General features: G+C 43.6%; 1 protein-coding gene across 2 annotated transcripts in view; it reads right to left on the bottom strand.

Moving 5' to 3' along the window:
• Positions 1-14,572, bottom strand: part of Abca13 (ATP binding cassette subfamily A member 13) — a 399,663-nt gene that overhangs the window by 342,138 nt on the left and 42,953 nt on the right. For both annotated transcript variants that reach the window (XM_050141226.1, XM_050141225.1), the window contains exons 4-8: positions 14,185-14,336; positions 12,497-12,525; positions 9,572-9,735; positions 7,719-7,849; positions 2,685-2,818 (exon numbers count right to left, since the gene is read on the bottom strand). In XM_050141226.1, coding sequence (XP_049997183.1) covers positions 2,685-2,818; positions 7,719-7,849; positions 9,572-9,735; positions 12,497-12,525; positions 14,185-14,336 — 610 coding nt within the window. The remainder of the gene's footprint in view (positions 1-2,684; positions 2,819-7,718; positions 7,850-9,571; positions 9,736-12,496; positions 12,526-14,184; positions 14,337-14,572) is intronic.

Genomic DNA, 14,572 nt, shown 5'->3' with positions numbered 1-14,572 from the left:
CCATGAGGCATAGGAGGAAAACATCAGATTATCTGTGATGTTCTCTTCTACAAGATACTGGAGCCCTGTCTTTGCTTCTGAGTCACCAGGAAGTAAACAGCTCCTTCCACTGTGCTACCTGCCATGTGTGTCACCTCACTGAAAACCCCAAGAGCGCTGGGGCCAAGAGACATGCTTGAAACTGAGCCAAATAAACCTTCCTTCTACTAAAGTGATCAAAATCTCAGGTAGTCGCTACAGTAACGGAGAGGTGATCAGCAAAGGGGCCTATGAGCTCAAGAGGAAGGAGTTGTCGTCATTGGATTAATGCTTCTCATGTGAAAGAGGAGCATGGCCAGCTTGTCATTCATCCCATGGACCATGTGAGGTCACAGCAAGAAGACACTGTCTTACACCTAGGAGTGGACTTTAACCTGACAGCCAGTCTGCTGGTACCCTGCAATAAGACTTTCATCCTCCAGAGTGATGGGAAAGGAGTTCCTGGGGCATTCATCTCTCCAGCTGTGGCATTTCAGCATCAAACAAAACCAAGACAATGGCTGTGATCAAGGAAAAATAAAGTGTCTTTGCTCATCCTACTCTTTCTTTAGGACTCAAATGAAAATTATTCACTTGTGACTATCAAAGCCACAGAGCCCCTTGTGGTCTTTCCTCTCTCTTTTTCTAACTGAAAGTCACGTGTCCTGCTGGAAAGATAAGGCCTTGCGCCTGCCTAGATGTTCAATCTGTGAGAGCAGCATGCTCAGACAGCAAGTTCCCTTTGGCAGGCTCTGTCACAGAGGCTGCGGATGTCATGGGAACACTGAGGCGAGAGTGAGATCCTGGGGACTCCTAGCACATGGAATTCAATCAGTCATTTTGTGGAGACAGAAATAGGTAGTGATGGGGCGCACTTTAGTCCAGGGGTAGTGTATGGTGAGGATCCCCAAAGGCATGAGAAATGGAGGGATGAAAGTCAGGCCGGACATGGAGAGGGACCTGAAAATATGAACAGGTATCAGACATTCACAGGCTTTTTATAGAAGTGGGAAGCAGATTCACCAACCCTGAGGTTTTCTATTTTAACCCGCAGGGCCTGTGGATACAGTTTTGCAGGTGGTAGACAAAAAGCCTATGCCTGCTGGGCTTCTTGGGCTCACATAGTCCAAGAGTCTGGAGGCTGACAAGTCTGAGAATCTTCTTGGCATTGATGAGGGCCTTATTCTTCATCAAAACATGGTAGGGAGTATGGCATGGCCATACAGGGTGAGTGTGGCACTCAGGTCTCCTCCTCCACTAATAAAGCCACCAGTGTCATCATGAGCAAACCACCCCATGACTTCATCTGGTCCTAGTTACTTTACAAAGGGTCCGTCTCCTAATACTATTAACAAATTCACGAATTAGGTTTCCAAACGCTTGGGATGAGGGGAGTGTATTCAAAGCATGGTTAGTGTATCAGGGAGGAATACTAACAGGGACATGGTAGTTTAAACCCCACCCCCAAGTACATGTTTACCTTCTAAGACTCAGAAAAAAGATACTGGGTCTTCACTTAACATACAAAAAAAGTCCTATAGACATAGGTGGGGATCTGAGAAGGAGTTCATGGACCAAGGATACAGGTGTGTGTTCTTGCACCTACTGCAAAGCAGAAGGGCTTCCAAACTGTCTGGGGTCATAGAAAAAAAGCTCTGCAGACAAAAGACACCCATAGAGTCTTGGCAATATCCATGTAATCTATGTTCTAATTGTGGGCTAAGACAACACCTTTATTTTATCTAGTTTAGGAACTGGGGCTCAGTTTTTGGCTCTCCCATCTCCTCTCATATCCATTTTTTCTTTGTCTGTAGAACCTCCCATATATCTGCTCCCACTGAGACTCACTTTCCTGCCTGGAGCCATGCTCGCAGGTCTACTTAGTAGACATCACACCTCCACCCAGCCTGGCCTGGCTCCTCCTACTGAGGGTTCCCAGGGTAATCAAGTTCATATCACGTTAAACTGCCTGAGTGCTGTGGTAGAATGATAAGGAAAGAATAGGACGTGCTTGGTGGCGTAGGTCTTGAATCCCAGCACAATGGAATCAGAGGCAGGTAGATTTCTGTGAGCTAGAGGCTAGCCTGGTCTACAAAGCAAGTTCCAAGACAGCAAGGATGGTTACACAGAGAAACCCTGTCCACAGAAAAAGAACGAAAAGAGAAAAAGAAGGAAGGGGAGAGAGAGAGAGAAGGGACATCTCAATGGGATGCTATATTCAGGACTAGGAGCTCAGAGTTTTGGAGCTGCACTCTCTCCTTCCTTCATCTCCCACTGCTACCACCCAACTGGCTTCTGTGGTATGCAGCTGTCCCACCATTTGTATGGAGTACTGATTCCTGGACCCTCCAAATATTTCAAAAGCCACAGATGCCAAATTCTCTTATTCAAAATACTGTGGTATTTGCGTAAGACCTGCAAGCATCTGCCTATAAATTTTAACTCATTTCCAGGTGGCTTAAAATAGCTAACATGTGTGAGTGTTCTGTAAATAGTTACTATGCAGTGCTATTTAGGGTGGAATGACAAGGAAGTAGATGGCGCATATTCATGTTTATCTAAAACACTGGGTCTGCGGTTGTATGTGAGATGCAGATTCCGAGGGTGACCATATTGTAGGGTCACTCTAAGGACGGCCAATGTCAGGAGGATAAAAGTATGCATACCTCCTTCAGCTCAGCTGAATAATTCAGGAGACGTTCCATTTGAAGGTCATTCAAACCAAATAGGGATTTGAGATCAGACTGGACTTTCTGTAGATCCCACACCATATTCTGCAGGGACAGGTGGTAAACGGACTCTGTGGAACACAGATGATTTATGCACTGGTTATTTTGATATTCACAGATGCCTATAGTAATAAAGAAAATAATATCTCTAAGTGGATAGGAAATTAAGATTACTACCATTAAATGCCATTTGTGAATAAATAAGAACAATGTGTGGAGAGGTGGCTCAAAAGTTAAGGGTGTTTACTGCTCATGCAGAGGACACAATCTCAGGTTCACAACCACCTGTAGCTCCAGACGTCTTACTCCATGCCTCCATCCAAGTGCAGATGATACAGATAAAATCACTTAAGCTTATGCATATATGTGCATAAACTTCTCTACGCACAGACACACAAACAATAAATAATAAATTTAAAGACGAATAACCAAAAGTCAGTAGAGTCATCATGCCTCATGTACACAGTAAATACTGCAAGGACCCAAGTAGATGCCAGAAACCATACCTAACAAAACCCTGGATATAATGAAATTTTTTGCCCATAAATACCCATGAGAAACTTTAATTTATAAAGTAGGCATAGTAGGCGTTTAAGTAACAAGTAATACAACAAGAATATGCATCGTGTGGATTTGGGGCTGTAGAGATGACTCAGAAGTTTAGATTGCTCGCTACTCTTGCAAAGAACAGGAGCGAGCCCACATTGGATGGCTCACAGTGGCCTATAACTCCAGCTCTGAGGAACACAATACCCTTCTCCAGCCTTTGTGGGTACCTGCACACCTATGCTCATACACACAGAGATACACACATGTATATATAGGTTTAAAAAAATCAAGAAATCTTTAAAGGTTTTTTTTTTTTAAATTTTAAAAAACTCAACAAAAAAAAGAGACAGGGTTTCTCCGTAGCTTTTGGTTCCTGTCCTGGAACTAGCTCTTGTAGACCAGGCTGGTCTCGAACTCACAGAGATCCGCCTGCCTCTGCCTCCCGAGTTCTGGGATTAAAGGCGTGCACCACCATCGCCTGGCTGTGCCACCACCACCCGGCAAGAAATCTTTAAAGGTTTTAAATTGCTTATTTTGTTCATTTTTAAAATTACTTACTATTCGTGGCTACAGTTGGCTGTGGAAAACTAAAATCATCCATAAGGGAGAACTAGTGTTCTAGATACTAAGAGAAATGTGGCTGAGTGTCTCAAGACCCACCACACGGATGATGGCACAGTTCCAGGGGAGAACTGAAAAGCACATTCCAAGAGCTTTGTAACATTCAGACTAGTGAACGCAGTAAGTCCACATCTAGTCTAAAATGCTATCTCAGGGAAATTAATCAGATAGCCAAATGAAAATTAATGTACCGCAATAGTTTTACATTGGCTTCATACTAGCTACATATGAACACCAGGTACACGTAGCATCAAGGCAAAAAGACTCCATATAAAATACTACAGAGAGTCCTTCAAGTCCTATTCTCAAAGTTCGAGACACAGTATAAGGTTATTCCAACTGGGATAATCGAGACATAAAGCCTGTAAGCTACGCAAACACTCAGGTGGCACCATCTGGGAGTGCCAGCCCAAAGTGTAAGTTCAAACTCCCGAAGTCTGATGAAATCTCCTGGGAGCAGAGTCTGGCAATGGCAAACATAACAGCACACAAGTCACTAGGGAACTTTTGCAGGCAATGATGGGACTAGATGGAACACTACAGATCACGATTCTATAGTCACCTGCCATGGACCTTACTGTGCTTGCCACCTGCAAGATTTCGCCACATGTGTGATTTCATATCATCCTTAAGTTAACGTGGTTATGGGAATGCTACAGATAAGACCCATGAAACTTTTTTAAAGGTATTTTTAAATTATTTTTAATTATGAGTGGGGGAGTATGTTCACATGTATGCACGTGGCCATGGAGGTCAGCAGAGAGCGCTGGATCCCCTGGAGCTGGAGTTACAGGCAGTTGTGAGCTGTCTGACCTGGGTGCTGGGAACCAAACTTAGTCTTTTGTAAGAGCAACACGTGCTCTTAACCCACCACATAACTCCCCAACTCTATTTATAACATTTGAGGGGAGAAAGAGAAGAGGAGGCAAATACTGGGAATTTCCAGTAATATTGTCCTTGCATGGGTCAAAATAAGATTGCTTGCTAAGATTAAAATTAGCCCTCATGGGATGTTGCTGAGATGCCAGACTGAGAATTAAGCATCTCTTACATGAGATATATATAGTCAAAAAACAGTACAGTAAATGTTCTCTTTAGAGAGAGGAAGAAGCAGACACAATCGCTCAAAATCTCATTCCTAGACTAAGACAGGGTTTACAGGCAATGGATGAGGTTCTCAAGCCTGAGCAATAAATACCTCACCCCACTGATATTAGACCTAGACACAGACTTACAGAAGGAAATAAAATGGTGTCATCAGTCTACCAAAATGCTTTGGAAAAGAAAGATAACATTCTTTGAAACTGAAGGGCAATATTGGCTCTGAAATTCGTGGCTGAACAGTGGCTGGTTGAGATCACGTGACTTAATAATGCCAGTGACTCATGAGGCTGGGACAGCAGCACAGTCCCGTTCCTCCATGGACTGTAGTCTGTTCAACCAGGAAAAGCATTTTTTTTTCTTGGAGACAAGAGAAATGAAGGCAATTTTCAGTGGTCTCTAGAAGTCTATTTTTTAATCGTATTTCTTAGCTCTGACTCAAATGGATAGAAAATTGCTTTTAATTGCATTCTTTAAAGTAATTATATCTCCAATTGTAAGTTAAATTGAATGTTATAATTTGGATGATTTGCACTAATTTCTGCTTCCAGATGAGTTTGTTACAATTGAGGTCACAGAGAACCTTTCAATGGGGTGTTTTAATATATCTCTACCCCACCTCCAGGCTTTTATTCTGGACTTAAGAAATAGCCTCTGGTAGAATTTAATTGATATAAAAATTGAGTTAATCTTTAATGGCCTAGCTTCCATCATAGAGAAAACTCAAAGAAACTCCACAAGATCTACTATGTTGAATCCCGAGCAGCAAGTGGAATTTGTAAATGGAGTGAGGGAGGGTATCATGAAGGACCATATTGCATTACACTTTTCCAGACAACAGGAGAAATATGGCTGGGTTTACAGGAATCTCTGTGAAACCAATACATGGTATAGCTCAGGACACAGGACCAAAAGTAAAAGGGAAGTGGGACCCAAGACTTGCCTGCCTCCAGCCCTTGCTCACACATGCCTCTGGAGCATCTCTCTACAGTGCATCCTGAATCTATTGCTCCATTGGTCATTGAGACTTCGCCTGGCTCCCTTTCTGAGCTAACCCCCAGCACTGCCTGATGTAACTCAAATACATTGACAATTGAGCACTCTCCACTCCAGGCAAGCCCCTGCATGTCATGCACTATTTTCTTTTCCTAGAAATGCTCATTGAGCCTGTCAATGAGTCCTAACATTCTTCAAAATCCTTCTTTGATGCTGTCCTTGAAGAAGATGCCAGATCTCCACTCTTTGGTCTCAGTTTCCTGTACTGACTTCTTTGCTTCTTTACAAACATGACATCTCTGAGTGCAACAATCATTTCTTACTGATAACTATGATCTCAGCTACCTTCAGAAACCAAGTCTAGATGATTACAAGTTCAATACCAGCCTGAGAAACTTAATGAAATACTTTCTCTATATAAAAAAAATTTTAATGTAAAAATCACTTTATTGGAATGAACTCACAAATAAAATACCATGCATGTAGGTTAGCCTAGCCCCTCAAACAAACACTTGTTTAATATACAAATCTCAACGAGTTTGTGTAAAGAATAATAATAATGATACGCGGGAGGGGGATACTAAAGAGATGGCCCTGTGGTTGAGAACGAATAATGCTGTGGTATAAGACCTGAGCTAGTTCAACTCCCAGTACCCATAGCCAGTGAACCACAACTGCCTCCAACTCCACTTCAACCTGGTGCCCTCTTCTGACCTTATCTATAGGCACTGTACTCATGTGTGCAAGCCTATACACATACACATATAATTGAAAATAAAAATAAAATGTCTTAAAGTACTGGGTATATAAAAAAGGTGACAGAATACTTGAATGATGTGTAAGGCTCTAGATTCAAACTTTAGTCACAGAGAGAGAGAGAGAGAGAGAGAGAGAGAGAGAGAGAGAGAGAGAGCGCTATTTCCTTCTTAGATCATAGATGAAATAGGTAGATGCATGCTGAAGATGGTGGATTAGCAATGACGGTGTGTGGGTGGGGAATGGATTAACTGATATGTAAATGAGTAGAGAGGTGGGTAGGCAGATGAACAGCCAAATGGCTATGTGGGTGGCTGGATGGTTGATCAGATGGACAGGTAGACAAGAGATGATAGCACATGAATTCTAACTTCACCGTTCTCTCGCTGCATTTCCCATAGAGTTAAACAACAACAACAAACAAACAAAAGGGGATAAACTTATAAGTAAAATATTAACTCCAATGACAACTTAATAATGTCCGAGTCAAGAAAACAGGGGATCCCACCTCCTCCCTGAAGAGAGCTACTTATTACCTACACAGTAGTGTGCTGTCTCTGAGTTACCTCACTGTTTAGCCACTGCCTCCAACTCCAGCTTCTTCCCAGTAGGAACTTAAAGACAGGAAAAATAAAAAGCACAGAACAAGTGGTTCGTTTTAACTTAAAAGAGCTTACAACTTAAGGAATTCAGAAGTCAGTTATTTGGAATACGAATGCAGTTCTTATTCGCAATGGCTGCGGAATTTTCAGCAGCAGCAGTAGAAATCCAGCCACTTTTGACTGGAAAGTTTTAATTCTATGTCTGTCTTTTACTAGCAGAAACAGTGGGCTTGGGGTCGAGTTATTCATTAATCACGTCTTTGAAGAGCCCTGCGGCTCTGTGCCTGCTAAAGCACCGTAAGAATGGAATACCCCCAACCTGGCCCCAGCCCTCCAGGTCCCTCACCATTGGCAGCTGCTCCATGCTGCAACAGAAACCGCAGGGTAGAAATGGTCACGTTCAGAACATGTCTAGAAACCTGGGGGACAGTCTGCTGCAACGGTAGCCAGTCCAAAGCTCCCAGAGATGTTAACGAACTAGAACAGAAACAGAACCAGGCAGAGTGAGTTGGTAGCCAGCCAAAGAGTATCAACTCCAGACTTATTTATTTCCCATTGGCCAGACCCCATCCCTGTCCCAATATGTTGCCAGACCATTAATATGTCAGCATTCTGCTTGGTTTAATGTAACCCTAACGCCCTGGGCAAGAGAACAATCAGAAGTGAGTTCCTCTCTTGAAATACCCGAGTGGCTTTCACACACGCTCTGTTTTGGGGTGCTCTACCACGGGGGATGTTTTATGCTCAGCCTTGGGTCTTCCAGCCCACTCTTGGCAGCTGACAAGGTCAGACAGAATACACAACATGAAAAAGGGATGAGCAGCCAGCCGGGCTGCCTCAGGCTCCCATAGTCAGTCTAATGCTCAGAGAACATGTTGAACTATGTCCTATCCAGGCATCTGAAAAAGTCCTGGGCCAACCAAAGTTTCTCAAACTGCTTTACAGATAAGGGGTTTTAGACAAGGGGAGTCCATAGGTCTATGATATGAATTCTGTTTTTTAACTGACAATATTTTGTAGATGCAGTTATGGGTCAGGAAAACATCTTCAGCTGAGTTGGAACTGCATGTGTTTTAGCAGCACGAAGCTGACTCTACCATGCATTGTGGTCCCAAACAGGTGATCTTCACGTGGTTTCCCAGTAAGGAAAATCTCTACCTGCAGTTTTGTGCAGTTAGGAGAATCCTACGCTTGTAAAAAAAATCATCCCTGAACCCCAACATCACTTGCAGGCAATGCCTACGATGAGTAGATTTCCTTGCTATCATAGACACAATACAAAACAAATGAAAGCCACAGAAGGTGACACTGTCAGCCACTGTCATCAATACCTTCTAGTTTCAATTCCTACCTCCCTCTCAACAATCTGACTATTCCCACCATCCACTGCTAATACATCCAATGCATAGAGCAAGGGGATGGAAGGAGGCTCCCCCTGACGTGTCAAGTATTTAAGATAATGAAGTGTTTCATTCTCCACTGTCCAGTGCATCTTCATGACGACTAAAAAGTCATGAGAGTTCTGATCCTCAGAAGTGCTGTGCTGCAGAACTTGAGGGCTAAGAGGCACCCACCCCTGACAACCCTCAGCCATGCCGGCATCACAAGGGACTGTGTATTGTGTGGTGACGTTGATAATTCCATGTCAAAATCACTGGTGGAAAAGTAGGAAGCCCACTACAGAAAGCTCTGCTCCAGAATGCGCCTCTAAGGACATGCGGTGGGAGCCACAATCCCAGTCGGGTCCCAACTTGTCAGGAAGGCACAGAGCTTATCAGGCTACACGTTGTCTTGGGCATCATTAGCTCCCATTACTACATCTATGTCACCGCTTTTCTAGTGGTGAAAACCTTAGAAACAACAGAGCTGATGGTAAGTATGTTATGGTACGTACTGTTTCATCAACATGGAATATTATGCAGTCATTAGAAATGATCATTCAAAGGCAATACAAGCCAATGAAATGTTAATCAGATAATGTTAGCTTTCTGGTGGTTGACTATGAGCTAAACAGCACCTCTGCCCCCAGGTAAGATATGTGCACACAGACGGAGACAAAGACAGAGGTGTAATGGCTCCAGATGTTTCAGCAGAACACTAGGAGAGTTTCTTTTATGAAAACAATACTCAGTGAAACATTCCCACGTTACAATGGTGGAGCATAAGACATACAACCACTTGTTGCTATTTTTCACTTACTTCAAACCTGCCTGGAGAAAGTGTGTCACGGTGTCCACGCTGTCTTCCAAGTGAGCGTGGGTTGTGCGAAGTCTGGGAAGTGAGTGTAGAAAGTGCCACACATGAGGCTGCTGATGGAGATTTTCCAATCTCAATAGCACATCCTCGGTTTTATTGAGATCCACCTGATAGATAGAAAAATGCCAAGTTTTCCTAGTTAATGTTTGACCAGGCAAAGAAGAGACAGAAAGGCAGACGGACAAGATACTTCAGATGGGTACAAAACTCATGACCAGCACCTGCCTATGTTCGACAGACAAGATTTTAAAACTACTAGGTTGCTTCTACTTTTAAAATAGATAAATTTGTATGTATAAAATCGAGTATCGACACAAAAAAAACCACTAAAATAACTGTAAACGATCATAAAGAGAAATAAGGTAAGAAGAAAAGCAGCAGAAAAAAGTGGAAAGAGGAAGGGAAGAAGGATTCAGGAAAGAGATGAGGATGGAAGCAGGTTTTTGCTGTCACAGGCCCTACCAATGGGTGGTACCCTGGCAGGGCTGCTCAGGGTGCCAGCCCCCATCCCCTCAGGCTGAGCTTGATTCTGATATCCCCATCAGATAGAGAAAGTAAATCTTCTCAGCATGTTCTTGGTGTGGGGTGCTCTGACCAGGAGGCTGGGCTCTCAGGGAACCATCGGCTTTAGCTGAGACTAGACCAGACAGCCAGCAAGAGATATGGAACCTGGGCTCAGGAACAGCTTCTATGCCTGGCCTTTCAGCTCCCTGCATATCTTCCTGGAATTGGAAAACCTGTATCTTGCCCATTCCTTCTCCCTCCCAGGAGACAAGACTTCCACTCCCACCCTCTTCCCTCTACAGGAAGCAGGAGCACTTACCTCCTGGAGGCTGTTACCTGAAGTGTGTGCTGATCCCTCCACAGTACTGAGACAGTGGACCCCCTATCTTCTTGGAAATACTTTTTCTGGACGTCCCAATCGCTCTGCCTCATTCCCTTCCTTCTTCCAGCCTCGCACACCTTCTCAGACACATTTTCTGCCTCCTCTCCATCTACACTCTCCATCCTCTGAGCATTACTTCTTCCCCAACCCCATACATCTGTCTCAGACTGTGTACCTCAACCCCCAGTTTGTGTCCTCGCACCCTCCTTGACAATACCACCATGGATAGTCCACATGCCCCAGCTCATCTCCTCATTTTTCCTCTCCCCTTCCTTCCCCTCACCATAGAGCCAAGAAAACCTTGGAAAGATAGAATTCATGTCTCAATCCTCTGCTCTGATTGTCCCACAGAGCATTCCACTCTATAAGAAAATCAAGCAGAAAACCAAACATGTGCTGAAACATGCTCGGAATCTCAACACCAGGGAGCTGGAGAGACAGAAGCATTGGGAGTTCAAAGTCATTCTTCATGGTATGGACATGTGGGGTCCAACCCAGGTTAAATGAAGCCCAGGGAAGGAAGGAGGGAGGGAGAGAGAAAAAAAAGAGGGGGAGAGAGAGAGGGTGGAAGGGGAAAGGAAGGAGGGAGCAAGGGAGGAAAGGAAGACGTCAAGTGATATGATGTCATTACCAGTCTTCTACAACAAAAACATGGCCCTAGAATCCTTTCACTGTGACAAACAGGACTGCTTTGCTGTGCCCCACTTCAGCTCACCACATGCACTGCCCGAATGTCTGTGCATAACAATCAGACCGTGGACATGACAGCAGTGTCTACTTTCCCCAGTCGCCATATCTTTTTCCATGTCAATTACTGACGCTATACACGGTAAGGCATCAACATTTACGTATCCTAGTTCTGAATATTAAAATTGTCCATCCTTCTAAATAACCTACTGATGTGTGAAAGTGTTTAGTGTAAGTGAGATAAATTGTCAGAGAGGACACAAAGGGCATCGAGCTGTTTGTCAGAATTGATTGTATCAGCTGTTCATTGTCACAAGCCGTCAGACATTTAGGTGAGCTACTCATCACAAGTCCCTTAAAATGCTAATTGATCATTAAAATAGTGCTTCACCCGATTAAGCTAACATTCCTCAGTTATTTGTAAACTGAGCTTCCACGAACCTTGATGAGCCCCTTCGCCCTGGTACAGCAGTTAGGGTAGGCTTCTGGCCACAGTAAGGAGTCATTTGATGGGTGCATAGTCATCCATTAATCTGCTCCATCCAGAGCAATGGCTGGCCTTTACTGTTGGATGCTTCCAATGGTTTACTATGTACATGTTTGCTTAAGCTGCTTTGGAGTCTTCCGAGAATTGTTCAGACACAATGTCAGAGCACACTGCTGCCAAAAATACCTGGGCTTTGAGTGTCTGGAGGAGCAGTGTGAGCAGGCAAGAACCTCGGTGTTGACAGGTTCACCCTTTGCCTGAGCCTCCACAGCCCTGACTCTGCTGATGGCTGGCTGAGTCTCTGCTGTGAGGTTGTCTGTCTTTGAAAGATGCTTAGCAGCATTTCCCCTCTGCTCACCACAAACAAAGAATGGCCTCTCTACCCACCCTAGCTGTGACAACCTCAAATGTGTACAGACAATTGACATGTCGTCCTATTGATAACTTATGACCTTAACTAAAATCCTACATTTAAAGGAAGTCAACAGTAATATACCAAACACAAATCTCACCAACTTTGAGGTCTTGTTGGCTTAAATCCCTCCCCCAAAGCAACCTGAGTACTACCTACCTAACCCGCTACCTCCCCTCACACCTTCTCCTTATGGACCCAGACCCCTGACTTAAGAAATCAAAACCCATCTTTCAATCTATATCTGATGTAAATTTATTTCAGTTGAGTCCCACCCTGCACGTTTGCTGTAAAAAAAAAATCAGATGATTAATAGTCCTTGAAAATATAAACTCAGCTACAAAGAGAACACTGAATCATTGTGTCTGTGTTTCCAGCCTTGCTGGGGATACTCACTGTTAGAAAACTTGAGCCATAGGAGGAACCTACAATAAAACACATTTAACAGATCAGTTGGTCAGACCCCAGAGTGCCTGCTTCAGTCTGCAAGTGAAATGACATGACCAGGCTCAAAATACAAAGGAGAGCAAATAGAAGGATAAATACAAAGACCGCTGTTGTTGCTATATCCCAAACCTCACTGTTAAAATTTCCAGCAAAGCAATCTCAATACTTTGTCCGGTATTATTACTGATCTCTCACTACACCTGGCATTGGGAGTACTCACCGCAAAATGAAAAGAGCAAATGGAAATAGAGAAAAGCGGGCTGAATATGTTGGCACACCCTATAGTTGGCTTGTTGCTCTTTGTTCTTTGGGAGCCCGCCACCCCATTCCCAAATAAATACACGGAGACTTATTCTTACCTATGAATGCCCGGTCATAGCTTGGCTTATTTCTAGCCAGCTTTTCTTAACTTAAATTATCCCATCTACCTTTTGCCTCTGGGCTTTTACCTTTCTTTATTCTATGTCTCTTTCTTTCCTTCTTACTCTGGGGCTGCCTGTGTTGCTGGGTGGCTGGCCCCTGGCATCCTCCTTTCCTTCTCCTTTTCTTGTTCTTCCCTGTTCTCCTGAGTATTCTTTCTGCCTGGAAACTCCACCAATTTCTCTCTCCTGCCTAGCTATTGGCCATTCAGCTCTTTATTAGACCAATCAGGTGTGTTAGACAGGCAAAGTAACACAACATTACAAAGTTAAACAAATGCAACGTAAAAGAATGCAATGCATCTTTGCATCATTAAACAAATATTCCACAGCATAAACTAATATAACACATCTTGGACTGATATTCCACAACACCTGCAATCCCAACACCCAGGAGGCAGAGGCAGGAGGACTGCTGAATTCAGAAACTGCCTGGTCTACATAGTAAGTTCCAGGTCATCCAGCGCTACAAAGCAAGACCCCTTCTCAGAGAACAAACAGGCAAAACCTTCAGATGTGAGGAGAAAGAAAAGTAAAATTATTGTTTTTCAAAATTTTAAATAATATATGCTCTGGGAAGTAGCTCAGACAATAACAAACTGAAAATGGATATGCCCATCTGGAGAAAATTGGTTTTTTCAATTGTATCGGGGAAAAAAAAAAGAAAGAAAAGAAATGTACTTAACACTTAACCCTCCTCCAAAACAAATGTTATTGCTTATTGAGACATCGTCATCGTGTAGCCCAGGCTGGCCTTGACAATATCATCTTGCTCTAGTCCTCAAATGCATGAGCCTGGACCCCATGACAGAGTCCAGCAGATTTCCCTCATCTGTTGTGGAAGGACACCTGTCTTTTGTTAACACCCTCTCTAAAAAAAACAAAAGGAAAGACCAAGTCACATATCCAGAGAAAAAAGGAATAGAGAATGTGTATAGAGAAGGTATGGACAGTTCTTAAATATGGGCAGACATCGTGGGATGGTGAGACGGCATTAGAAGAGGTGGTTAAACTGGGTAGGCCTCAGCCTATTGGCTAACTCCTCCTTTGTACCCCTTATGCCTCCCAGAGAGGAAGGATCCAACTCCACCCTCCCTAACAGCAAGCAGTGTTGGCCTTGTCCAGCAGGGGGCGCGCCTTCTCCTAAATGCGAGAGAAGCAGGTAGCATAAGGGATTCTCACTCCCCCAAAACCAAGGATACCGTTTCAGGATCTTACCGGAGGTTTCCGATCTTTTCAGCCAGAGTTTTTGTAAGCTCTTTGCCTTGTCCATTGTTTCAAAAATGTCCTCAGCCAGGTCCTGTATCTCTTTTAAAAAGGCCAAGCTACTGACGTGGCTGTCGTCTGTTGCAGTTTGGAACCTAGACGAACTTCAGACACAAAGAACAAATATCACAGATGAAATATTACAGGAATCAGTTCCCCTGGAGTTTGAAGGGGTTTGACACTCCATACCAAACTGTCTTCAGAGAGATACACACAAGGCTCCAAGCCTACCACCAGAACAACACTTGATTAACCATCATCCAAAATGAAAATTATCTCTAAAATATGCACCTTGAAGATAAGAAAACGTATCCTCATTCTCTTCGTTATCTGTAAAGCT

This window comes from Alexandromys fortis, unplaced genomic scaffold (assembly GCF_014885135.2).
Source record: "Alexandromys fortis isolate MF-2015 unplaced genomic scaffold, M_Fortis_MF-2015_v1.1 scaffold_7, whole genome shotgun sequence".
In the NCBI taxonomy this organism is placed as follows: domain Eukaryota; kingdom Metazoa; phylum Chordata; class Mammalia; order Rodentia; family Cricetidae; genus Alexandromys; species Alexandromys fortis.
Note: the sequence above shows the minus strand (reverse complement) of the source record. Positions and strands in the feature narration are given on the sequence as shown.